The sequence below is a fragment of the Bombina bombina genome, chromosome 2, assembly GCF_027579735.1.
Source record: "Bombina bombina isolate aBomBom1 chromosome 2, aBomBom1.pri, whole genome shotgun sequence".
In the NCBI taxonomy this organism is placed as follows: Eukaryota; Metazoa; Chordata; class Amphibia; order Anura; family Bombinatoridae; genus Bombina; species Bombina bombina.
The window spans coordinates 1,001,128,268-1,001,155,870 of NC_069500.1; the positions used below are offsets into that span (position 1 = coordinate 1,001,128,268).

At 41.0% G+C, this 27,603-nt stretch overlaps 1 protein-coding gene across 4 annotated transcripts in view; it reads left to right on the forward strand.

The window, feature by feature from the left end:
* The window catches only part of ALPK1 (alpha kinase 1), a 527,820-nt gene that overhangs the window by 460,893 nt on the left and 39,324 nt on the right, over nucleotides 1-27,603 (forward strand). For all 4 annotated transcript variants that reach the window (XM_053703556.1, XM_053703555.1, XM_053703557.1 and 1 more), the window contains exon 11: nucleotides 4,986-6,723. In XM_053703556.1, coding sequence (XP_053559531.1) covers nucleotides 4,986-6,723 — 1,738 coding nt within the window. The remainder of the gene's footprint in view (nucleotides 1-4,985; nucleotides 6,724-27,603) is intronic.

Below are 27,603 nucleotides of genomic sequence, written 5' to 3' on the forward strand. Positions count from 1 at the left end.
TTCACATGGTTCATGTCTTATTTTTTTTAAAGCCTGAGAATGAACTGTATAGCACTGTTAATACCCAATTGGACTAGTCTAGTGTGAATCTTCGAATGATTCACACAGTGGGTCTTTTTGGTTGCTCTTGAGCATGTTGTTAAAAAAGTTTTGAATATCCTCCCCCAAATTTTTTTTTTTTTTTGCGGTACGACCAGCAGACGTGGAAAGGAAAGCCAGTAACAAAATTTCCACTTAATGTATTTCCAATTACTTATATCAGCTACAGAATATAACATTTTTAGGGGAAATGCTCCTTTAAGTATATTTTGGTATATGAAATAGCTAGTTCTGTTAATTAAAACCACAACTCAATGAAATGGGCTGAACTTACAAGTAGAGCAAACCTCATTAGCTTATCTCTATGTATTTACATAAAACCCTTATTTTATCTCAATTTAAACAGTAAGGGCAATTTGTAGAAAGAACAATGGAAAATGAACATTTTAGTACCTCTCTGTTGGGAGTATTATTTTTTCTAAACCTTTTACAATTTTCAGTATAGGTGGGGATACAACAGGCAAAATAAGCTATTTCAAATGACAAAATCAAGGTAAAAGAGCTATCTGTAAACAATGGGTCATTGGGAACAAAATAACAGAGAGAAAAAAAAATCACACTATCCCTTTAAGTATTTTGGAGTTTTTAAACACCGTGTAGTAGAAATATATAATTTGTTTCTAGGAGGGAGGCTGAGTGGGCAGATTTTGTTGTATTAAAAAAAAATTCAATATCACTCATTTAAGGACAAGGTAAACGGAATGTTTTTATGCCAGGATTTTACAAACAAACACCTAAATTACAAGTTATGATCTAAACCCAGTGCGTAAAATAACGTAAAAAATTTTGCACTACCGCACTTTCCATAGCGCTGCCATTACAAGTTACAGAAAAACTTTCTTGTGTTGTGTGATATAGTGTGATAAGCTCCATACCACACAAAAGCCAAGGCCTGACTTGACGTGCTTGTGCACGTTTTCCCCCATAGACATCAATGGAGAGAAAGTGTTAAAAAACGTAATGGCGATCGCTAGAACACAATCCCCAGTGATGTCTATGATGTCAAGAAGGTTGCGTAAAAAAACCTTACTCCCTAAAATAAACCCCTAGTCTAAATACCCCTAATCTGCCGCCCCCCGACATCGCCGACACTAAATAACGGGATTAACCCCTAAACCTCTGTCCCCCGCATCGCTAGCACTTAAATAAACCTATTAACCCCTAAACCGCCGCCAACCCCACATCGCAACAACTATAATAAAGCTATTAACCCCTAAACCGCCGGGCCCCCACATCGCAACTACTAAACTAAAACTATTAACCCCTAAACCGCCGGCCCCCCATAACGCGACACACTAAATTAAACTATTAACCCCTTAACCTAACACCCCTAACTTTAAATTAAAGTAACAATATAATTATCTTAAAATAAATACAAATTTACCTGTGAAATAAATAAATCCTATGCTTAAACTATAAATAAACCTAACATAACTATTTAAAATAAAAAAAAATAAAAAAAAAATTACAAAATTAAAAAATCCTAACACTACGAAAAAATTTAAAAAACCTAACATTACAAAGAAAAAACACTAAAATTACGAAAAATATAAAAAATCTAAGAGTACAAAAAATAATAAACTAAATTATCCAAAATAATAAAAATTAAACCTAATCTAATACCACTAAAAAAAGAAAAAGCCACCCCAAAAAAAAAAAACACCCCCAATCTATCAATAAACTACCAATAACACTTAAAAGGGCCTTTTGTAGGGCATTGCCCTAAAGCAATCAGCTTTTTTACCTAAAAAAAAAGTACCCCCTAACAGTAAAACCCCCACCCAACCAACCCCCCAAAATAAAAAACCTAACTCTAAAAAAACATAAGCTACCCTTTGCCCCTAAAGGGGCATTTGTATGGGCATTCAGCTATTTTGCTGCCTAATAAAATAAAAAATCGCTAATCTGAAAAAAAAACACACCCAAAAATAAAATAAAATAAACAACCTAAGTCTAATCCGGAAATAGGTACTCACAGTTCCTGAAGTCCCGCGGTGAAGGTCTTCTTCTAGGCAGCACCATCTTCATCCAATGCGGGACCATCTTCTATCTTCTTCCCGGAGGTGCGGAGCGGTCTTCCCTGATGCCCGGATCCGGAGTAACAGTCCTCAGAGGCATGGAGGCTCCTCTTCATGCAGTCTCCACCGCACACTGAAGAATAAATGCAGGGTACCCCTTTTATATTTGGGGTGCCTTGCATTCCTATTGGCTGACATATTCAAATCAGCCAATAGGATGAGAGCTGCTTAAATCCTATTGGCTGATTTGAACAGCCAATAGGATTTAAGCAGCTCTCATCCTATTGGCTGATTTGAATATTTCAGCAAATAGGAATGCAAGGTACTCCAAATATAAAAGGCGTACCTTGCATTCAATCTTCAGTGTGCGGCGGAGATCGCATGAAGAGGAGGCTCCACGCTGGATCTCGTCATTGCCGCCGGTCTTGCTCAGCTCTGCGCCGCCACAGCTCCATGCCACCGGGATGAAGATAGAAGATGCCCCTGCAATGGTTGAAGATGTCGCCGCCTGGATGAAGACTTGTCGCCGCCTGGATGAAGATGGATATCCGGACTTCAGGAACTGTAAGTACAATTTTTAGGGTTAGTGTAAGGTTTTTTTTGGGGGGGGGGGGGTTCTTTTTAGATTATGGCTTTTTTTATTTTTTAATGGGCACTAAAGAGTTGATTTTAAGGGCAATGCCCATACAAATGCCCCTTTAGGGGCAATGCGTAGCTTAGGTTTTTTTTAGACTTAAGTTTTTTTTTGAGGGGCAGTTGGTTGGGTGGGGGGTTTTACTGTTAGGGGGTACTTTGTAATTTTTTAATGTAAAATAGCTGTTTAACTTAGGGCAATGCCCTACAAAAGGCCCTTTTAAGGGCTATTGGTAGTTTGTTAGATCAGGGGGTGTTTTTATTTTAGTGTGGCTTTTTGTTTTTTAGGAGCATTAGATTACGTTTAATTTTTATTATTTTGAATAATTTTTGTGTAATGTTAGATTATTTTTATTTTTTCATAGTGTTAGGATTTTTTAATTTGTAACTTAGGTTTTTATTTTTCGTTTATTTTAGTTTTTAAAATTGTAATGTAAGGTCATTTATAGTTTAAGCTTTGTTTTTTTTTATTTCACAGGTAAGTTTTTATTTATTTTAAGGTAGTTACTATATTGTAACTTTAATTTTAAGTTAGGGGGTGTTAGCTTTAGGTGTTAATAGTTTAATTTAGTGTGTTAAGATATGGGGGATCTGCTTCTTAGGGGTTAATAGGATTAGTTTAGTATTTGCAAAATTGGGGGCCGGCGGTTTAGGGGTTAATACTTTATTTTAGTGTTGGCTATGTGGGTGTGCGGCGGATTAGAGGTTTATTATAGTATTTGTGATGCGGGGTGGTGGCAGTTTAGGGGTTAATAGTGTAGTTTATGGGTGTTAGTGTACTTTGTAACATTTTTGTTATGAGTTTTGTGAAACATTTTTGTTTTCACAAAATCCATAAATACTGGTCTCTGATCGCGGAATGGATCACATTGTAATTTAGCCGAAAGATAAGATTGGAGTGATGAGAAGTGTGTACAGAAGAGATATTATATGTCGGACTGAACTGTCTGAGCAACAACTTTTCTCTTTCATTGTACATTCAATCTGTCATAAAAGTTCTTTTTTTTTTTTTTTACTTCAATGTCTCTTTAACAGAATTTTCTGCCCATGAATATCTTGGTTTTTTTAAGATGTCATATATGACATTTCAACCCCTTGGCTACAACACATTTTAACCAGAAGCTTTGGGATGGATGTTACACTTTTTAACACAAAGTGCTAGCTTTCTTGGTTTCCAATTGTAAGGCTAATCCAATCAATTAAAAAAAATTTCAGCATATGCTTTCTGTTAACACCAATTACTAATATTATTTTTTTCTATTTAATTTAAAACACATTTCTTATAATATATAATATTTTTAGTTGGGTTTTCTAAACCTATATCAGCCTTATACACTGTTATGAATTGTAAACAAATTAGCTTATAATGAAAAGGCTCTTCAAACTTAAAATATAGCTCAACTACCTTGCAGCTATAAATACACTATATGACCAAATGTGTGTGGACATCCCTACTAATTATTGTGTGTAGATGTTTCAGCCACACCCATTGCAGGTGCATAAAATCCAGATCAAAGCCAAGTTGATGCATCAACAGCCCATCCACCAAGTAGTAAACCACTCAAACTCACAGAGCGAAGTCACAGAGTGCTAAAGCGGGGAGTGCATAAACATTGCCTATAATCTGTTGCATCTACTAAAGAGTTCCAAACTGCTTCTGGAACAAATATTTGCACAATAACTGTGCATTAGGAGCTTCATTAAATGGGTTTCCATGGCCATGGGTTTCCAAAGGTGTTCAACCCCATTGAACACATTTGTATTGGAACACCAATTGTGAGCCCGACCTCATTTAACACAAATTCGGGCACTGATTTCCATAGACACACTGCAATATCTTGTGGAAAGCCTTCCCAGAAGAGTGGCTGTTTATATAGCTGCAAAGGGGGCAACTCCATATTAATTCCTATGGTTTTGGAATGGGAGGTCCAACAAGCTTATATAGGTGTGATGGTTGGGTGACCATGTACTTTTGGCCATATACTGTATATACAGTATAATTAACATATAACAATTTCAAACTTTTCAAATGAATAATTGCTGTATTGAAGGGCTTTAATTATGATAAATAGCTACATAATATAAAGGGTATTTAAAAATATAAACAAAAAGTTACCCATTCAGTTGCTTACTACTGATAGACATTAAGACAATACTTTTTAATAAAAAAATATTATTACATTATTAAAATATTATTAAAAAATAAAATAAATAATGCTGTTTTGTCATCTCCAGAACATCTGTGGAACATGTCTATTATCCTACAGCTTCTCTTATGAATGTCCTCTGGAAAAGAGATCACACTATCTTTCAGAAGCAAAGGAGTCCTTTGAAATTGGTCTTCTCACTAAAAAGAAAGGTGATTCTGTCACTAGCAAGCAGGAGCTTCACAGTTTTGTCAAATCTGCATTTTGTCTTGCAAATGTGCACAAGTGGCTTCAGAGTGAGAATGTGCCGCATGATGACGTAAACAGGCTATGCAGAGAAGCTACAGAAAAGCTAACAAAGTACACATGGCTAGAAGACAAACAAGACAAGGCAAATCTAGCCAGTGAAATAATTACATTGATAAGTTGTATTAAGGATCATTTAAAAGTAAAACCATTTGCAGTGTCCGATGAAGGTTCCTATGTTCCTGATAACTACAGAAACATTGTGGAAAAAAATATTTTTAAAGGAGAAGTGAGTTTCAAAAAGTTGCTGGAAATGTATGCTCAGCATCACAATGCAGTGTGTAAATTATTTGAGAATACCTGCAGAAATCATAAGGCTTTACAACCAGACCTAGTTCAAGGAGTTTGCGTCACTGCCATGAAGACTCGTGATACCACAATAGATGATACAGCTGTTGATACAAGCAGAGACAGTAGTTCTTTAGAGCAGAAATCAAGCAGAAGAAGGAATAAACTTGTACGTTCGAATGCAATGAACATGTCTCTTGATGTTGGGAAACAAAAAATACTAAGTAGGTCTATTAGCAGTAATAGCCCCAGCTCTATGACATCATGGAGCAAATTGTCAAAGTCCTCTTCCAGCTGGGAATCTGTTAGTTTTAACGATAGGGTGGAACTACCTGAAGAGGGAAATGTAGCCATAAGTAATCTGGATAACGTTTGTTCTACGGCTGCTTCTGATGGTACAGAGGAAAGTGCAGCAGAAGAAATTCACAGTCCATCTAGCATAGACTTTGAAAAAGTCCAGCTAGAAGATGGGCAGGATCCATGCTGTTCTACAGATATCGAGACAAACGCTGTCATTAGTAGAGATGCCAACAATAAACATTCAGATATAGTAAACAAATCTGTGGGTGACAGCAATTTAACATCTACTGTGTCAAGTGCCATTGAACCTCATGCTGCAGCTGTTCAGACTGTTGATTTGTTTGCTGAAACAGAATCTGCCACTGATGGTTTGCCATATGAAGACACATCCAAAGTGCCACCAGGTCCATCTAAAATTCAGAATATAGTTAGCCATAGGAACAGTTGTTCATCTTCTGAAGGCAGATCTTTTGAAGAAGTAGACAGGATTGAACAGCACTTCCTTAGCCACCAGTGGTCTGTAGACAGCTCATCTAGCAAACAATCTCGGCAACAACCAGCCAGCAGAACAGGGGAACATCTGCCAAGTTACAATGCCAACGTGAAAGTCCAGCCTGAGTGCAATACTTGTGAAAGCACAGAGGAAGAAGTTGATAAACTCAGTCTTATCTTGAGCAGCAGTCATGGATCTAGCTCTTGGGGCAGATCAGCACAATTTTCCCGTAGCCTTTCTGAGTCAAACTCCTTTTTAAATTCAAGTGGAAGTTCATTTGAGTTCCTGCATTTAAGGAATGACGAAAAAATGCATCAAGCTCCTACTTTAGATGCTGGAGAGTACGAGAAACTTCTGTCGGGTGTGGAACATGAATGGTTAAGGAAGAAGCTACAGGATACCGTTTTACCAAGATTCCCTCAGTTTCACAAAGCATACAGTAAGTACTAGCTCCAGACAAGAGCATTTGTTTATGATTGTGTCAATGTACTCATTACCAACATACTCATTTCAAACAAATTCATTTAGCTTGTATAGCAACAGGGCCTATTTTAGTTTGCGTCAATTCCTGTGTAAAAATACAGCATGGCAATATGGGAGATTTTTTTCTTTTGAATATTCTTTTATTGAGGTTGTTCTCATGTGAAGACTTACAACAAATGTTTGATGACATAAATGACATACTTTTTGGTATAAACATGGAACAAAACAACTGATATATTATATACTTCTGAAACCTCTATTTTATATATTTTGGAAGCTTCCAAATATGACTAATTAGTTGGCCACTTATGGGCCAATTGATTTAGGTGAGACTGGTGAGGTGTGTTAGTCAGATCAAGGACCCTATTGGATCCAATGTCTCATAATAGTTTCAGCGGGTAGGCACCACTTGCATTAATATAACTTTAAACAGTAGCTAATATGTAGTTAGTGAACGTTAGTTCTCTATCTTCCCATACACAAAAAAGGACAATATATTATTGTGGGCTGTATATAAGAGGGAGAAACCAGAGTGCTGACCTATGAACGAGAAGAAACTAAGTTTACTGTGTATGATATATCTAAACATGCATGAGAGCCCATTGGGAATATGTGTATTTCTCTTGTTAAGTGTATCCAGTCCACGGATCATCCATTACTTATGGGATATTCTCCTTCCCAACAGGAAGTTGCAAGAGGATCACCCACAGCAGAGCTGCTATATAGCTCCTCCCCTAACTGTCATATCCAGTCATTCTCTTGCAAGCCTCAACCAAGATGGAGGTCATAAGAGGACTGTGGTGTTTTATACTTAGTTTATTCTTCAATCAAAAGTTTGTTATTTTTAAATGGTGCCGGAGTGTACTGTTTATCTCAGGCAGTATTTAGAAGAAGAATCTGCCTGCGTTTTCTATGATCTTAGCAGAAGTAACTAAGATCCATGGCTGTTCTCACATATTCTGAGGAGTGAGGTAACTTCAGAGAGGGAATGGCGTGCAGGTTTTCCTGCAATAAGGTATGTGCAGTTAATATTTTTCTAGGGATGGAATTTGCTAGAAAATGCTGCTGATACCGAACTAATGTAAGTAAAGCCTTAAATGCAGTGAGAGCTACTGGTATCAGGCTTATTAATAGAGATGCATACTCTTATAAAAATGTAATATAAAACGTTTGCTGGCATGTTTAATCGTTTTTATATGTATTTGGTGATAAAACTTATTGGGGCCTAGTTTTTTTCCACATGGCTGGCTTGAATTTTGCCTAGTAACAGTTTCCTTAGGCTTTCCACTGTTGTAATATGAGTGGGAGGGGCCTTTTTTAGTGCTTTCTGTGCAGCTAAAAATACTGACAGACACATTCAGCTTCCCTCTGCATGATCCAGGACATCTCTGGAGGGCTCAAAAGGCTTCAAAGTCGTTTTTGAGGGAGTTAAAAAGCCACAGTAGAGCTGTGGCAGTTGTTGTGACTGTTTTAAAAAAAAAAACGTTTTTGACTTTTATTATTCCAGTTTGGGTATTAAGGGGTTAATCATCCATTTGCAAGTGGGTGCAATGCTCTGCTAACTTGTTACATACACTGTAAAAATTTTGTTAGTGTAACTGCCTTTTTTCACTGTTATTTCAAATTTTGACAAAATTTGTGTTTCTTAAAGGTGCAGTAACGTTTTTTATATTGCTTGTAAACTTGTTTAAAGTGTTTTCCAAGCTTGCTAGTCTCATTGCTAGTCTGTTTAAACATGTCTGACACAGAGGAAACTACTTGTTCATTATGTTTGAAAGCCATGGTGGAGCCCCATAGGAGAATGTGTACTAAATGTATTGATTTCACCTTAAACAGTAAAGATCAGTCTTTAACTATAAAAGAAATATCACCAGAAGATTCTGACGAGGGGGAAGTTATGCCGACTAACTCTCCCCACGTGTCAGACCCTTCGCCTCCCGCTCAGGGGATGCACGCTAATATGGCGCCAATTACATCAGGGACGCCCATAGCGATTACCTTGCAGGACATGGCTGCAATCATGAATAATACCCTGTCAGAGGTATTATCCAGGTTGCCTGAATTAAGAGGCAAGCGCGATTGCTCTGGGGTTAGGAGAAATACAGAGCGCGCAGATGCTGTAAGGGCCATGTCTGATACTGCGTCACAATATGCAGATCATGAGGACGGAGAGCTTCAGTCTGTGGGTGACATCTCTGATTCGGGGAAACCTGATTCAGAGATTTCTAATTTTAAATTTAAGCTTGAGAACCTCCGTGTGTTGCTTGGGGAGGTATTAGCTGCTCTGAATGACTGTAACACAGTTGCAGTACCAGAGAAATTGTGTAGGCTGGATAAATACTATGCGGTACCGGTGTGTACTGATGTTTTTCCTATACCTAAAAGGCTTACAGAAATTATTAGCAAGGAGTGGGATAGACTGGGTGTGCCTTTTTCCCCACCTCCTATATTTAGAAAAATGTTTCCAATAGACGCCACTACACGGGACTTATGGCAGACGGTCCCTAAGGTGGAGGGAGCAGTTTCTACTTTAGCAAAGCGTACTACTATCCCGGTTGAGGACAGTTGTGCTTTTTCAGATCCAATGGATAAAAAATTGGAGGGTTACCTTAAGAAAATGTTTATTCAACAAGGTTTTATTTTACAGCCCCTTGCATGCATTGCGCCTGTCACGGCCGCGGCGGCATTCTGGTTTGAGGCCCTGGAAGAGGCCATCCATACAGCTCCATTGACTGAAATTATTGACAAGCTTAGAACACTTAAGCTAGCTAACTTATTTGTTTCTGATGCCATTGTTCATTTGACTAAACTAATGGCTAAGAATTCTGGATTCGCCATCCAAGCGCGTAGGGCGCTATGGCTTAAATCCTGGTCAGCTGACGTGACTTCGAAGTCTAAATTACTCAACATTCCTTTCAAGGGGCAGACCTTATTCGGGCCTGGTTTGAAGGAAATTATTGCTGACATTACTGGAGGTATGGGTCACACCCTTCCTCAGGACAGGGCCAAAGCAAAGGCCAAACAGTCTAATTTTCGTGCCTTTCGAAATTTCAAGGCAGGTGCAGCATCAACTTCCTCCGCTTCAAAACAAGAGGGAACTTTTGCTCAATCTAAGCAGGCCTGGAAACCTAACCAGTCCTGGAACAAAGGCAAGCAGGCCAGAAACCCTGCTGCTGCCTCTAAGGCAGCATGAAGGAACGGCCCCCTATCCGGCGACGGATCTAGTAGGGGGCAGACTTTCTCTCTTCGCCCAGGCGTGGGCAAGAGATGTTCAGGATCCCTGGGCGTTGGAGATCATATCTCAGGGATATCTTCTGGACTTCAAAGCTTCCCCTCCACAAGGGAGATTTCATCTTTCAAGGCTATCTGCAAATCAGATAAAGAAAGAGGCATTCCTACGCTGTGTGCAAGACCTCCTAGTTATGGGAGTGATCCATCCAGTTCCGCTGACGGAACAAGGACAGGGTTTTTATTCAAATCTGTTTGTGGTTCCCAAAAAAGAGAGAACCTTCAGACCAATTTTGGATCTAAAGATCTTAAACAAATTCCTCAGAGTTCCATCTTTCAAAATGGAAACTATTCGGACCATCCTACCCATGATCCAAGAAGGTCAGTACATGACCACAGTGGACTTAAAGGATGCCTACCTTCACATACCGATTCACAAAGATCATCATCGGTTTCTAAGGTTTGCCTTTCTAGACAGGCATTACCAATTTGTAGCTCTTCCCTTTGGGTTGGCTACAGCCCTGAGAATCTTTACAAAGGTTCTGGGCTCACTTCTGGCGGTTCTAAGACCGCAAGGCATAGCGGTAGCTCCGTATCTAGACGACATCCTGATACAGGCGTCAAGCTTTCAAGTTGCCAAGTCTCATACAGAGATAGTTCTGGCATTTCTGAGGTCGCACGGGTGGAAAGTGAACGAGGAAAAGAGTTCTCTATCCCCACTCACAAGAGTCTCCTTCTTAGGGACTCTTATAGATTCTGTAGAAATGAAAATTTACCTGACGGAGTCCAGGTTATCAAAACTTCTAAATGCTTGCCGTGTTCTTCACTCCATTCCGTGCCCTTCGGTAGCTCAGTGTATGGAGGTAATCGGCTTAATGGTAGCGGCAATGGACATAGTGCCATTTGCGCGCCTTCATCTCAGACCGCTGCAATTATGCATGCTGAGTCAGTGGAATGGGGATTACAAAGATTTGTCCCCTCTGCTAAATCTGGATCAAGAGACCAGAGATTCTCTTCTCTGGTGGTTGTCTCGGGTACACCTGTCCAAGGGTATGACCTTTCGCCGGCCAGATTGGACAATTGTAACAACAGATGCCAGCCTTCTAGGGGTTGGGGGCAGTCTGGAATTCCCTGAAGGCACAGGGATCGTGGACTCAGGAGGAGAAACTCCTTCCAATAAATATTCTGGAGTTAAGAGCGATATTCAATGCTCTTCTGGCTTGGCCTCAGTTAGCAACACTGAGGTTCATCAGATTTCAGTCGGACAACATCACGACTGTGGCTTACATCAACCATCAAGAGGGAACCAGGAGTTCCCTAGCGATGTTAGAAGTCTCAAAAATAATTCGCTGGGCAGAGTACCACTCTTGCCACCTGTCAGCAATCCATATCCCAGGCGTGGAGAACTGGGAGGCGGATTTTCTAAGTCGTCAGACTTTCCATCCGGGGGAGTGGGAACTCCATCCGGAGGTGTTTGCTCAGTTGATTCATCGTTGGGGCAAACCAGAGTTGGATCTCATGGCGTCTCGCCAGAACGCCAAGCTTCCTTGTTACGGATCCAGGTCCAGGGACCCAGAAGCGACGCTGATAGATGCTCTAGCAGCGCCTTGGTTCTTCAACCTGGCTTATGTGTTTCCACCGTTTCCTCTGCTCCCTCGACTGATTGCCAAAATCAAACAGGAGAGCGCATCAGTGATTCTGATAGCACCTGCGTGGCCACGCAGGACTTGGTATGCAGACATAGTGGACATGTCATCCTTTCCACCATGGACTCTGCCTCTAAGACAGGACCTTCTGATACAAGGTCCTTTCAATCATCCAAATCTAATTTCTCTGAGACTGACTGCATGGAGATTGAACGCTTGATTCTATCAAAGCGTGGCTTCTCCGAGTCAGTCATTGATACTTTAATACAGGCACGAAAGCCTGTTACCAGGAAAATCTACCACAAGATATGGAGTAAATATCTTTATTGGTGTGAATCCAAGAATTACTCATGGAGTAAGGTTAGGATTCTTAGAATATTGTCTTTTCTCCAAGAGGGCTTGGATAAAGGATTATCAGTTAGTTCCTTAAAGGGACAGATTTCTGCTCTGTCTACTCTTTTGCACAAGCGTCTGGCAGAGGTTCCAGACGTCCAGGCATTTTGCCAGGCTTTGGTTAGAATTAAGCCTGTGTTTAAACCTGTTGCTCCCCCGTGGAGCTTAAACTTGGTTCTTAAGGTTCTTCAAGGAGTTCCGTTTGAACCCCTTCATTCCATTGATATTAAACTTTTATCTTGGAAAGTTCTGTTTTTGATGGCTATTTCCTCGGCTCGGAGAGTCTCTGAGCTATCTGCCTTACAATGTGATTCTCCTTATCTGATTTTTCATGCAGATAAGGTAGTCCTGCATACCAAACCTGGGTTTTTACCTAAGGTGGTTTCTAACAAGAATATCAATCAAGAGATTGTTGTTCCATCATTGTGTCCTAATCCTTCTTCAAAGAAGGAACGTCTTTTACATAATCTGGACGTAGTTTTACTTACAGGCTACTAAAGATTTTCGCCAAACATCTAACCTGTTTGTTGTTTACTCTGGACAGAGGAGAGGTCAGAAGGCCTCGGCAACCTCTCTTTCTTTTTGGCTTCGGAGTATAATACGTTTAGCCTATGAGACTGCTGGACAGCAGCCCCCTGAAAGGATTACAGCTCATTCTACTAGAGCTGTGGCTTCCACCTGGGCCTTTAAAAATGAGTCCTCTGTTGAACAGATTTGCAAGGCCGCGACTTGGTCTTCGCTTCACACTTTTTCCAAATTTTACAAATTTGATACTTTTACTTCTTCGGAGGCTGTTTTTGGGAGAAAGGTCCTTCAGGCAGTGGTTCCTTCCGCTTAATCCTGCCTTGTCCCTCCCATCATCCGTGTACTTTAGCTTTGGTATTGGTATCCCATAAGTAATGGATGATCCGTGGACTGGATACACTTAACAAGAGAAAACATAATTTATGCTTACCTGATAAATTTATTTCTCTTGTAGTGTATCCAGTCCATGGCCCGCCCTGTCCTTTTAAGGCAGGTCTAAATTTTAATTAAACTACAGTCACCACTGCACCCTATGGTTTCTCCTTTCTCTGTTTTTTTTCGGTCGAATGACTGGATATGACAGTTAGGGGAGGAGCTATATAGCAGCTCTGCTGTGGGTGATCCTCTTGCAACTTCCTGTTGGGAAGGAGAATATCCCATAAGTAATGGATGATCCGTGGACTGGATACACTACAAGAGAAATAAATTTATCAGGTAAGCATAAATTATGTTTTCTTTTTAAGAGATGTCCTATAGGTACGTTTATAGTGTGCCTCATCCTAGCCTAGGATCAAGTGTCTCTAGTGTATATAACACATCCACATATCATTGTGGGTGAAGGGGTATTTCGAGGGGTGTAACATATAAATGACCTATGCTTCAAAGGGATTAGTTCAAGATCAATGAATAGACTATAATAGTTTGTATATCCCTAGCTGAACTTAACCTTCTGCATTAAAATATAAATAGTATACGGCTTAGTCGTCATAGTTGGTAGGTCATCAATAAGTATTATGAAGGCTAAGTGGCTAATGTAGTAGAGTTCCATAACACCAGATCTACAAGATATATATAACATGCTTCCCATAAGTGAGGGTGTGCCTTATTACAGGTCAGATGAGTTACAGGAAAAATGGATCTGTTGTGGATATGAACCTAGAAGTAAACTTATGAAGATGCATAATTTAACTTACATTCTCTACATACCATACATCATAACTGAATATTCAGCAAAACTTTAGGTGTGGACCTGTAGATCTCAGAAGGCAAGTACTATAGTAGACTTCAACCAATATTAAACTGAACTCATAATGAAACACTGAATGGTTTGTGCCAGTACTGTAGCTAGCAGTTATTAGACATCTGGTAAATGGGGTGTAAAAAATAGCATGCTATCTTTGTAATACGGTTCATCACAATAAGTTACAGGTTCTATAATAAATGCAGCACAATAGGATACCTGATATAAAACCCCTTATTACAAGTTATAACAATGACTTGAGACAAAATACTATTACCTATCAAACTTAATGTAAAATTGCTATAAGTAGTATCTACAAAGATTTAACAATCAACATCTGCAGGAGTGTGACATAAATGGTTTACTCCTACAGCTCATCACGAGTTACCACCGTCATGCAAGTGTCCCAAATTATGCTACAACAATGGATAACCGTCCATCTCATAGTAAAGCTCAAATTAACTTAGCCCACTCCAGTTCTCAGAGGGGTACTGTCTAGTCCTAGTAGCACAGACTTCAAGGGCTGCTGGGTGTCCTGGAGGTCTAGGAGAGCTGTGGTGTTGCAAAGGGTAGAGGCACCTCTAACCGTGCACATGTCCATTTCCTGTGTCCTCCGCCATACCAACTTTTCTTTTCCGCTGCCTCTTGTGAGTTTATCCTCTTTGTCGCCTGGGAGCAAAGCTACTGCTACTGCTTCTTGCTGCGAAATGCCTGCGCCTTGCTCCAAGGGACCGGTCGCCTCCCTCTCTGCCGGCTCAAGCATTAATGGTGAGTACCTCTTTGCCTCCCGATGATCCGCTATATTGCTAGCCTGGATTACTTTTATATGACTATGTCTCTCAATTGGAGGTGAGAAAGTGTTGTGCAGATTGTCAGTCCCCCCCCCCCCTTCTACCGCGGATCCATTGTAAGTGTCCTCCCTATACAGGGCTCTCAGTAACGTCAGTAACCCATCATATCCGTTTTATGCTCCAGTTCAGCCAGCAGCAATCGAACCCGTAGGTGAAAATCCTCCATATTATGAATAGAAGACAGAGAACTATATTGTACCACAAACTGGTATAGCAGTAGTATTAGGACTGTTTTATCCGGCAAGCCGGGGGGGAGGGGTTGGTAGTAAATTTAATAGTAGGCCATGGCTTGGACTTCCTTCTATCTGTATTAGGGCTCCGGCATGAGTTTTTTGTGTCAGGAAAAGATCACCATCTAGTTAGGTGTGAGCTGCATAACGTCCCTCAAAGTTTAGTTACTATAAAATCAATCTTTCTTGGTGAAGAACTGGTAAATTATTATTCTTTCTCCTTGAGCCGTAATCATGTGCGTCCTGTCATGGCCGTGGCTTGGACACCCCCCCCCCCCCCCATATGGGAGATCTTTTAATTAACTTTCTACGTCATTTCAGTCCTTAAGGGAACATGGAAGTCAAAATTAAACTTTCACAATTCAGGTGGTGTGCAATTAGAAAAATAAAAAAATAAATTGCAATTTACTTCTCTTATCAAATGTAAACCCGCTTGTATTATAAAACGCATAAGAGCAAAATCTAGTTAAAAACACAGGAAATAAATGAAAAACCTTAAAGGTGTGGTGAACATATTATTAATAGAAATAATTGCAATACTTTGGGCAAGATTACAAGTGATGTGCAACGGACTTTGCGCTAGCACAATGGCGATTTCGCAATCCATTTTCTTCTGCTGATATTACAAGCCTAACATTTACACACACAAAAAACTACCATTAAAAAAAATAACAAAAGCTACCGTTACAAAAATCACAAACTAAATTAATAAAAAAAAAACTTTTCTACAAATAAAATAGCAATACCCCTTAATAGGGCCTTTTGTAAGGCATTGCCCTAAAGCTAACAGCTCTTTTGCATTAAATAAAACAAAATAACCCCTAACATTACAACCCCCCCCCCCAACCTCCCAAAAAACAACAACCTAAAACAAACCTAAACTACCCATCTGCCCATAAAAAACTCCCAACCCAAATCTTAGAAAAAGAAAACACCCCCCAAAAAACCCCCCAACTAACTCTAACCCTAAAATTGGAACTCACCACTGATGATGGGCGGTGCTCCATCTTCATGCTGGTGGCGCCGGCGAGGTCATCGGCGATGGTGGCGGTTACTTCGGTCCTCAACTTCATCCCAGCAACACGGAGCTCCCTCTTCATGCGGTCTCCAGCCGCACACTGAAGATCGAATGCAAGGTACCCCTTTTATATAGGGGTACCCTTGTATTCCTATTGGCTGATTTGATTCTTCAAATTCAAATCAGCCAATAGGATGAAAGGAAAAAGCTTTTTTTCTCCATTGATGGCTATGGGTGAACACATGCACGAGCACGCCAAAACTCCGCTAGCGATGTTTGTGATTCTCGTGCTAGCGAAAAAACTTTTTTTTTAACTTGAAATACCAGCGTATTCATCATTTTAAAAGGATTTTATTAGGGATGTGCATTCATTTTTGGACAAATGTACATTCATACTGAAAATCGTTTACGAAAATGAATATCCAAATGAATGCACCAACGAAATTTTAAGAAAACTTAAAAATACTGACAAAAATATTCAGTATTAATTAGTTTCCTTTTAAATTGATTTTTAAGGCTTTATACTTACTAGCGTGGTAACCCGATCCTTATTCTTAGATACAGGGTAATCACAGAGTTAAAAAGTGTATTAATATAACCATATTGGTTATGCAAAACCTGTAAATGGGTAATAAAGGCATTATCTAGCTTTCCTTCTTAATATGAGGAGAGTTCACGGCATCATTCCTTACTGTTGGGAAATACTGAACCTAGCCACCAGGAGGAGGCAAAGACACCCCAGCCAAAGGCTTAAATACCCCCCTACTTCCCTCATATCCCAGCCATGCTTTGCCTTTCGTCACAGGAGGTTGTCAGGGAAGTGTCAGAAGATTCAGAGTTGTTCCTTATGAAGGGTATCTACCCTTCGAAATGGGACTTGAGTTCTAAGTAATCTTGTCAGCCTCTCAGTGAGAGCATTGACGAATGTTAGAGTCTGGAGATGCAGGGAGAGTCTTTCTGCGAACGCACCCAGACTCGTATTAACAGCTCCTAAGCAATCAGTGTTGACGAGTTTTACTGCCTGCTTCCATCACTCAAGTCCATGATCGAGATGGAGGGTCCCCTCGACGTGATCCAGGAAAGAATTAAGGGTGGCTAATTATTTTATTTGTGATGCTAATATGCAAATTATTCGCCTGAATGCTAAGGCTTCATGTTTTTCTGTTCAAGCCCGTAGGGCACTCTGGCTGAAGTCCTGGTCTGCGGACATGACTTTTAAGTCTAGACTTCTTTCCCTTCCCTTTAAGGGAAAGATTTTATTTGGTCCAGGCCTGGACTCAATTATCTCCACTGTTACTGGAGGTAAAGGTGCCTTTTTACTGCAGGATAAGAAGAACAAGCTTAAGGGACAAGGTCCTAATTTTCGTTCCTTTCATTCTGATGAATTCCAATGTCAGCAGCCCTCTGCAAAGCCTGAGTAATCCAAGGGTTCTTGGAAACCGGCTCAGTCCTGGAATAAATTCAAGCAGAGCAAGAAGCCTGTCGAGACAAAGTCGGCATGAAGGTGCGGCCCCCGGTCCGGTTCTAGATCACGTAGGGGGCAGACTGTCGCTCTTTTCGGACGCTCGGTTTGGGGACGTGCAAGACCCGTGGGTCCTGGATACAAGATAGGTTTCAAGTCTCATCCACCCAGCCGCAGATTCCTCCTATCAGATTTCAGGCCAGAAAAGAGAGAAGCCTTTCTGTGGTGTGTAAGGAATCTCTCCTCCCTAGGAGTTATTGTCCCGGTACCTCTCGCAGAAAGAGGTTTGGGATACTATTTAAACCTTTTTGTGGTCCCAAAGAAGGAGGGAACTTTCTGCCCGATTCTGGACCTAAAGTGCTTAAACAAATTCCTATCTGTCCCTAAGGTCCATCCTTCCCTTAGTTCAGGAAGGACAGTTCATGACCACTATAGATCTGAAGGATGCTTACCTTCACGTTCCAATCCACAAGGAACACTTCAAGTTCCTAAGGTTTGCCTTCCTGGACCAGCACTTCCAATTTATTGCACTTCTGTTTGGTCTAGCTACTGCTCCAAGAGTTTTTACGAAGGTTGTAGGGGCTCTGCTTGCAGTGGCCAAAACCAGAGGTGTAGCAGAAGCTCCATACTTGGACGGTATTCTGGTTCAAGTACCATCTTGTCGTCTGGCAGAAGACCATTCAAAATCTCTTCTGTTTCTTATATGATCTCATGGATGGAAGATAAACTTAGAAAATAGTTCTCTTATTCCCAGTACCAGGGTGGAATTCATGGGTACTATAATAGACTCCATATCCATGAGGATATTCCTTACAGACCAGAGACATTACAAGCTAACTTCCGCTTTTCTTGTCATCCAGACCTCCTTAAAGGGACACTAAACACCTGCTGCAAATTCTCCAAACTAACTTTTGCTGTCAAACATAAATATAATTCATATCTAGTAATCAAGGATGTGTTTGCACTCTGGGCAGTTTACACCCAGTATTGTTCAAAATAATGTTGTCAAATAGAATGCTGGTACTGCTCTCAATGCTGCTATGTTTGCAGCCATGTTGTAACGCACGTTTTACTCACAGGCACAGCAGTCATGTGATGCACATATTCTTATTTATCCAGTTTAGAGGGGAATTATCAGAACACTCGCTCACTGTGGAGCTGTGCGAGTGCTACATTAGCTGTATATATTATTATACTTATCTTATGTGCCTCATAAAAAAACATTCAGTTTGTGAAGGCATTATAATAAAAGCACTGCCACTTTTTTTTGCATTATAAATACATCTGCACTATTGTCTGCAGCACAGCTCCAGGAATGCACAGTCACACCTCCGTGAACGGTTGTAAATTATCTTACAATACTACAGAGGGGAAGAAGGTGAGGGGGCATGTTCGTTGGAAGATAGCTCTGAAGTGAATAACTAATGTATGCACTGTTAGTTTTTCAGCTGCTAGTTACAACGGAACATGCCTCCTCCCCCTCCAGGAATGCATATCTCTGTGAACAGTTTGATTTCTCATAGCAAACTACGAGAGGGAGAGAGGGAGGAGGCATGTTCCGTTGTAACTAGCAGCTGAAAAACTAACAGTGCATACATTAGTTATTCACTTCAGAGCTATCTTCCAACGAACATGCCCCCTCACCTTCTTCCCCTCTGTAGTATTGTAAGATAATTTACAACCGTTCACGGAGGTGTGACTGTGCATTCCTGGAGCTGTGCTGCAGACAATAGTGCAGATGTATTTATAATGCAAAAAAAAGTGGCAGTGCTTTTATTATAATGCCTTCACAAACTGAATGTTTTTTTATGAGGCACATAAGATAAATATAATAATATATACAGCTAATGTAGCACTCGCACAGCTCCACAGTGAGTGAGTGTTCTGATAATCCTCTGACTTGATTAATAAAAGTATATGCCATGTTCATCACATGACTGCTGTGCCTGTGTGGCAATATGGCGGCATACATAGTTTTACCAAGTGCTGGATCAGCAGTTTGATTGAAGATACTCTAATTGAACTGTTTGAGGTAAACTGACCCTCAAGAATAGAGATTCATGCGTAGTGTGTTATTATTTATCAGTATAAGTTAGTTTAAAGGATTTTTTTGAACGTGTTATAGGTCCCTTTAAGGCCCCCTGTGGCTCGGTGTATGGAGGTGATTGGTCTCATGGTGTCCAGCATGGACATAATTCCTTTTGCCAGATTCCATCTCAGACCAATACAGCTGTGCATGCTGAGACAGTGGAACGGTGATCATTCGGATCTGTCTCAACAGATTTCTCTGGATAACTGGTCGAGAGAATCGCTCTCCTGGTGGCTCTGTCCAGATCACCTGTCCCAAGGGACATCCTTCTTGAGATCATCCTGGGAGATTGTGACTACGGACTGCTCGCTGTCAGTGATCCACATTCCGGGTGTGGACAACTGGGAAGCAGATTTCCTCAGCAGACAATCCTTTCATCCGGGGGAATGGTCTCTCTATCCCGAGATGTTTGCAGAGATTTGCAACAAATGGGGGACGCCGGAGATAGATCTCATGTCGTCCCGACTCAATTCCAAGCTACCCAGATATGGCTCGCGGTCCAGGGATCCTCAAGCGGAGCTAATAGATGCATTAGCAGTGCCTTGGAGGTTCAATCTAATTGACATTTTCCCGCTGTTACTACTTCTTCCTCGTGTAGTGGCCCGCATCAAGCAGGAGCAGGTATCAGTGATACTGATTGCTCCATCGTGGCCACGAAGGATGTGGTTCACGGACCTGGTGGGGATGTCCTCATCTCCGTGGAGGTTACCTTGTCGCAGGGATCTGCTGGAACAGGGTCATTTTGTTCAGCAAAATCTAGATTCTCTGAGGCTGACTGCGTGGAGATTAAACGCTTATTCCTAGCCAAGAGAGGTTTCTCTGAGAGGGTTATTGATACTCTCATTCAGGTTCGTAAGCCGGTTACTCGTCGCATATATCATAAGGTGTGGAGAGCTTACTTATTCTGGTGTGAAGAGTGTGGTTCAGCCTGAAATAAGGTTAAGGCTGCCAGGATACTTCCTTTTCTCCAGGATGGTCTGAAGCAGGGCCTTTCTGCCAGTTCCCTGAGGGGACAGATTTCGGCCCTATCTGTTTTGCTGCACAAGAGATTCGCAGAGCTCCCTGACGTAAAATCTTTCATTAAGGCTCTGATTCGGATCAGACCTGTGTTTAGATCTAATGCTCCACCTTGGAATTTGAATCTTGTTCTTAAGTGTTTGCGTTCGGTTGACATCAAATTTTCTATTGGCTATTGCATTGGCACGCAGAGTTTCTGAAATAGCTGCCTTGCAATGTGAGCCTCCTTATCTGGTGTTCCACACTGATAAGGCTGTCCTACATACCCGCTTGGGTTTTCTCCCTAATGTGGTGTCTGATCATAACATCAATCAGGAGATTGTGGTTCCTTCCTATATCCTAATCCTTCTTCTTCGAAGGAACGTTTACTTCATAACCTGGATGTGGTTCAAGCTTTGAAGTTTTATCTTCAAGGCACTAAGAATTTTAGGCAAACTTCTTCCTTGTTTGTTATTTATTCTGGGAAGCGTAAGGGTCTGAAGGCTTCTTCGACTTTCTTATCTTTTTGGTTGAGGAGTGTTATTCGCTTCTCTTATGAGTCAGTGGGACTTAGACCTCCTCAAAGGATTACGGCTCATTCCACTAGAGCGGTGGCTTCCTCTTGGGCCTTTAAGAACAAGGCCTTTATGGATCAGATTTGTAAGGCGGCTACCTGGTCCTCCTTACATACTTTTTCAAAATTCTACAAGTTTGATGTTTTTGCTTCGGCTTTTGGGAGAAAGGTTTTACAGGCTGTGGTGCCCTCGGATTAGGGTCTGCCTTTCTTTTACCCCTCCCGTTATCATTCAGTTTCCTCTAGAGCTTGGGTATAGTTTTCCCAACAGTAAGGAATGATGCTGTGGACTCTCCTCATGTTAAAAAGGAAAACATAAATTATGCTTACCTGATAATTTAATTTCCTTCTGTATGAGGAGAGTCCACGGCCCCCGCCTGTGTACTCCGATGGGCGGACCAAAATTAGTTTTTCTCTTCCGGCACCATTTATACCCTAATATTTCTCCTACTGTTCCTTGTTCCCTTGGCAGAATGACTGGGATATAAGGGAAGTAGGGGGAGTATTTAAGTCTTTGGCTGGGTGTCTTTGCCGCCTCCTGGTGGCCAGGTTCATTATTTCCCAGCAGTAAGGAATGATCTCATGGACTCTCCTCATACAGAAGGAAATTAAATTATTAGGTAAGCATAATTTATGTTTTTTAAACAATAAAAATTCTGGAGTAGACTGTCCCTTTTTAAGTTCCAAAAATGTCTCCTCTCTTTATTTCCCTGAGGGCAGTGGTTACAATGAGAAATTATGGGGCATATTTATCAAAGCGCCAACTGAAAATATGATTGAATTCCGCGTCGTATTTGTCACGAGATTGATCCGCTGTAGTTATCAAAGCGTCAAGATTGTCAAATGTTGAAATTTGTGACGTAATATACGCTCCCGCGATCTCAATCTGACACAGATCGATGCTTGCCTCATTACAGATGTTTTATTTTAAACTATCACTAACGAATCAAATTGCTCTATACTTGTGTCATTGATCACTCATCAGAACTTGTAAGTGCCATTTGTTACATTGTGTATTATACTTTGAAAGTATGTATATGTGAAATTAGTATTAAATATAAACATTGATGCTGACATTAGGACACACAGTGTAATATTTTAGACAATGATTTTAAAATTTGAATTGATGTTTGATTCAATATAATCTTAAGCTGATAGCTCAAAGGGATAGCCCACCTAACTTTAAACTGTCATGATTCAGATACAGCAGAAATTAAAATCACCTCTTTAATGTCATGCTATTTTCAGTGTATTTCTTCCTTCTCTTGAATTTCTTTTTTTAGTAAAAAAAGTAATCTTATATGCCAGCCCATTTTATAACACCTGTGTAGGGTGGTTTTTAAAACTAGATTGCAATCAGGGTTACACAGGTCCAGAGAGAAAACTGGCCCAGCTCTTAAAATATCCAAGATTGCAAATAAATACATATGTTACCCTGATTACATGCTATATTCGCAATTATTCATGCTCAGAATAATAATAAATTTACACTATATACATATAGTGGTATAAATAAACAGACATATGACAGACAACATTTTTAGAACAAAAAAATGAACTTCGGGACATGTAAATATGTTTGCAAAAGATTTCTGACATAACACACATGTATATATATATATATATATATATATATATATATATATATATATATATATATATATATATATATATATATATATATATATATATATATTTATTTTTATATATATAAGTATGTGCAAAGATATATGTACAAATTCTAGCATTAATAATCATTTATAAAAAAAAACATGAGATAAAAGCATATCATGACTTCTAGAAATACAAATACACATTAATTTATGTTAAAGTATCATAACAGATTTTTTTTTATAACAAATAAATATAAAAATAACTTTCTATGAGATATTGTTTGTTGAGGTATAAATCTATCTTTCCTCCTAAATACAGGGAGAGTCCAAAGCTGCATTCATTACTTGTGGGAATACAGAACCTGGCCACCAGGAGGAGGCAGAGACGCCATAGCCAAAGGCTTAAATACTTCCCCCACTTCCCTCATCCCCCAGTCATTCTTTGCCTTTCGTCACAGGAGGTTGGCAGAGAAGTGTCGGAAGTTTTTTCGGAGTAGTTCCTTAGGAATGGTATCTGCCTTTCGGGTTTGGAACTGGAGTTTTAAGTAGTCTTGTCAGCCTCTCAGTGAGAGCATTGATGAAAGCTAGAGTCTGAAGATGCAGGAAGAGTCTTTCTGCGAAACCATCCAGACTCGTATTAACAGCTCCCATAAGCAATCAGCGTTGACAAGTTTCGCTGCCTGCTTTCTTCACTCAAGTCCATGTCAGAGGCACTGCTACTGTCTGTGAAAATTGAAGAACCATGTTGCTGTTCCATGGAATGGATTCTGGTAAGATTGTTTGATTTTTTACACACATGTTAACTATAGAAGACAGGGTTTCAGTGGGACTCCTTTATCTTTATGGAATCAAGGGTTAATATCTCCTGAGGGGGGTTATTGAACAGTGGGGTCTTGTTAATCATGTTTGTTATGTGATTTTGACTGTGTATGTGTAGGAGACATTTTGGGCTTACGGAACATACAGGTTATAGAGCTGCGCGCTTTTCCTTAGCAGGGGCGGTCCTGCATGAGGCACCATATTACTAGGAGTAGCCACATCTTGTTTTCCATTTCCGATTCCTGCCAGTTATTTTTTTAGCTAAAAAATTTAATTAGAATAATGGAGGGTTCTGATATTCTAGAGGATTCCTCTGATACAGATTTTGATACCTGCGTATGTTGTGAGGGGGCCCGGGTAGACCAGCCCGCTCAATTATGTTCCGTATGCCACAATAGGGTGTTCTCTTCAAACAATGTTGAGATGTTAGAGACCATTGAGGCGTCTACCTCTGAGGACTCCATGTCTCGTGAGGTGCGTTCCCTAGAATCTTCTCCTACACATGCAGTTCACCTAAGTACCATTACTGGTCCAATAAGGGGAGGGGTGTCCCGTGCTTTTTGGGTCCAATGATTTTTAAGCAGAGCTTATTAGTTCTCTTTGATGAGAGAGAATACACGGTTCTCTCTACCTGGATTTAGGAAGAAGGATATCTTTCCTGTCTAGAGCAGTCCAGTGTAGCCTGGTGGTTATCTCTGTGGCTTTGCAACTTGAAGGTTGATGGTTTGAATCCAGTTGCTGATGCTGGATGTCCATTTAAAACATCCTTGTTTAAGCAGGTCCGGTTCTTAGGGACCGTTTTCTTCCGGAACCTCGTTTGTATCCTAAGTTTCTTTTTGGGATCTGGGGTTTAATGTGGCAGTAGCCTGTTTCTAGGTGTTGCAGCAGTTCTGGTTTTTCCAGCGTCTGCTAGTAGACCTTTTTTGGATTTGCTCAGAGGTGGACCTAGACCTGAGTTCTGGTGTTGGCACCAGGTTGGATCCTTTGGATGCGGCTTGGTCTTTCAGATAGGAAGGCTCTTTGCCTTAGAGCTTACAAAGTTAGAATTACTTCATCATTTTCTGCCCTCCAATTCACCTTCAGGCCTTTGTTGGTGCTGTGGTGGGGGGTGATGGATTCAGCCCAGGCAGAGTCTTCGACATAGCATTGGGTTTTTTGTCTCTGTCTTAGCAGTCTTTTTGGATTCTGGTTGGGGAATCGTTCTCCAGTATCCAGCCCAGATCTCCCAGTGTTGGATTTTTATCCTAGAACCCCTGGGGCAGTTTTGTCTTGGTCTTTTCCCTGTAAGCAGGGTGAGAGTGTTTTCTGGGGTGTGTTGATCAGAATTTAATTCCAATTATCCTTGGGGTTTTTGTTTAGTCGAGCATTCAGCTTCTGGGTCCATGTCAGTCGGGACCTCTTGGTGAGCGGATTATTTCTGAGTTAGTGAGTTCCTTCTGCGTAGATGGGAGGGTCTCGAATTTGGTGGTGGGCGGAGGCCCACTATGGCTCTTGGCAGCAATCCATTCTCTCAGTGTGCTCTTCCGGAATGGATGTTCCTTACGATCATCCGTTTGATCTGACTATCCAGAGGTTTTCGAATGTGTATCTGAGGAAAGCAGAGTTTCTCAGCTGAGGTCTGCAGGACTAAGTGGCCAAAGGGATTAGTTCCTGGCCTAGCAAGCTGTAGGCTTGGAGTTTGAATCCTGCTGTGGCAGTTTTCTTAATTCTGAGGAGATCTATTTTAACCTTCTTTTTTTCGGCCATGTCCTATCTGGAGTGGGCGTCTGTGAGACTGTTGCTCCATTTTTGCCCGTGATTTCGTAATCACGATTTAGAGGCTTCGCTGCCACAAGAGTTACCTTGTTGCAGGGATCTACTGGGTCATGGTCTCTTTGCGTTTTGGGAGCTTTTCTTTCGGGGGGAATTGCGAGGGGTTGCTTGCACCTAGCCGAGAGAAGGTTTTTTTCTGAAGGGTTCTGGTCCTTTCCTTCAGCTCGTACCTGGTTCCTCATCACCTATTTTAGGCATGGAGGACTCCCTCTCTTTTTGTCACGAGGAGCTAGCTTGTCCGGACTCTCTTCTGGATCCTGGATTATTCTTCTTCCCCTCTAGAATGAACTGGTGAAGGGCTTCTATAGCTAGTGTTTGTTCGAAGGGGCAGCCTGTCAAGATAGCCTGTTGGTTGGCTTAGCTGTCTGGCAAGTGGAACGTTGCAGATGGATACAAGCTGTGGTTCCTTTCTCTGGTATGCTTTTTCGCAAGCAGTTTTTGCTATCTGTTTGTGCTCCAGTTCCAGAGGTTCATCTTTTTGGGTCTCTGACATGGGATCCTATGGTTCTGATTGTTGGGCGGCTGCTTGGTCCTCCTACAATTCTTATTCTTTTTATTTTTTGCTTCTATCAAGGAAGCCTTCGGGAGTTTGGTTTTCTTGCAGGCTGTGGTGCCCTCAGGTTGGGCCGCCTCTTATTTGTACCCTTCCGTTATCATTCAGTGTCTTCTGTAGCTTGGGTATAATTTCCCTCAAGTAATGAATGCAGCTGTGGACTCTCCCTGTATTTAGAAGGAAAACATAAATTATGACTTACCAGATAACTTCCTTTCCTTCGATACAGGGAGAGTCCACAGCTCCCGCCATGCTCTCCGGTGGGCGGCCCTAAATTTAAGTTGTTTTTCTTCTGGCACCTTTTTCACCCTGATATTTATCCTACTGTTCCTTGTTCCCTCGGCAGAATGACTGGGGATGAGGGAAGTGGGGGAGGTATTTAAGCCTTTGGCTGGGGTGTCTTTGCCTCCTCATGGTGGCCAGGTTCTGTATTCCCACAAGTAATGAATGCAGCTGTGGACTCTCGCTGTATCGAAAGAAAGGAAATTGTCTGGTAGGTCATAATTTATGTTATTTCGTGGACATTAACAGATGAAAAATAATAGATTAGCTTTAGAAAAATGTGCTTGTTCATGGACAGTAATGAAATGGTATAAAGCGTCAGCGATGTCTGGCGAGTGTATTGACGCCGGCGAATGCACTGAGATTGACGCTTTGATAAATATGCCCCTATAAGTGCTCATTTTGCAAAAGAAGGCAAGTAAGTTGTTTGCTGGGTTTTAGTTTCTTTTACAGAATCTGTTTCTTTTCATGTTTACTTGAGTTAACATATTTGTTTTTACTAAAGGAGCACTGTTTAATATCCCTTTAAGAAATTTTCAAAGGATTGTCAAGCATTTTAGCAAACCTTCATGGAAGCCAAAGAAAAGTTAAAGGGATACTGAACCCTTTTTTTTTTGCTTTCATGATTTTGATAGAGGGGCCGACTTAACAAAGTGTGGGCGGACATGATCCGCTGTAGCAGATCATGTCCAGTCCGTCGCACATCGATAAATGCCGTCAGCATATGCAGTCGGCATTTATCATTGCACAAGCAGTCCTGGTTTACAATGCCGCCCCCTGCAGAGGGGGTGTCAATCAACCCGATCAAATGCGATCGGGCGGATTGATGTCTGCCGCCTCAGAGGAGGCATACGAGTTAAGGAGCTGCGTAGATTCCGGTAAGATCATTTCATTTTACTTTTGTTATGAATGTATGGTAATAACAAATGTTTTCCCGAGAGGCTCTCACATTGCGGGATTTACTATAATTCAGGATCTCAGTGAGGCTCCTTTCGTATCTTAGAATAAAGGGTTAATATCTCCTGAAGGGGGTTATTGAACAGGAGGGTTTTTAATCATGATTGTTATGTGATTCGACCTGCTTATGTGTAGTGTTACTTAGGCTTAAGTGACACAGCCTTTACAGTATGGCCTACTCAGCTTTCCGGGGGAACGACTGTCCCTGAGGCTTCAGGGGGTCAACCTTTGGGGTAGGGGTCGACTTCTGCTACGGCGAAGGTATGCTGTGTCTTCCGTTATAGACTGGCACGCCTTTGTGTCCTACTGAGGCACATTTTGCTGTTGTTGGAGGATCCCATCCTTAATGGATATGGGGATTCTCAGTCTTCATCTTTGTAAGGCTCGCAGGCTTAGGTACAAGAGGATAAAGTAATCTTCTTATAGCCTTGTTTATTGAGTATCCTTTCCAGTTCTGAGCTAAAAGAACAGGATCCCGGTCCTGCGGGTGTGTCTGTTCTTCTTGGGCGATAACCTACAGGTTGACTTATCTTTTATTTTTATCCAGT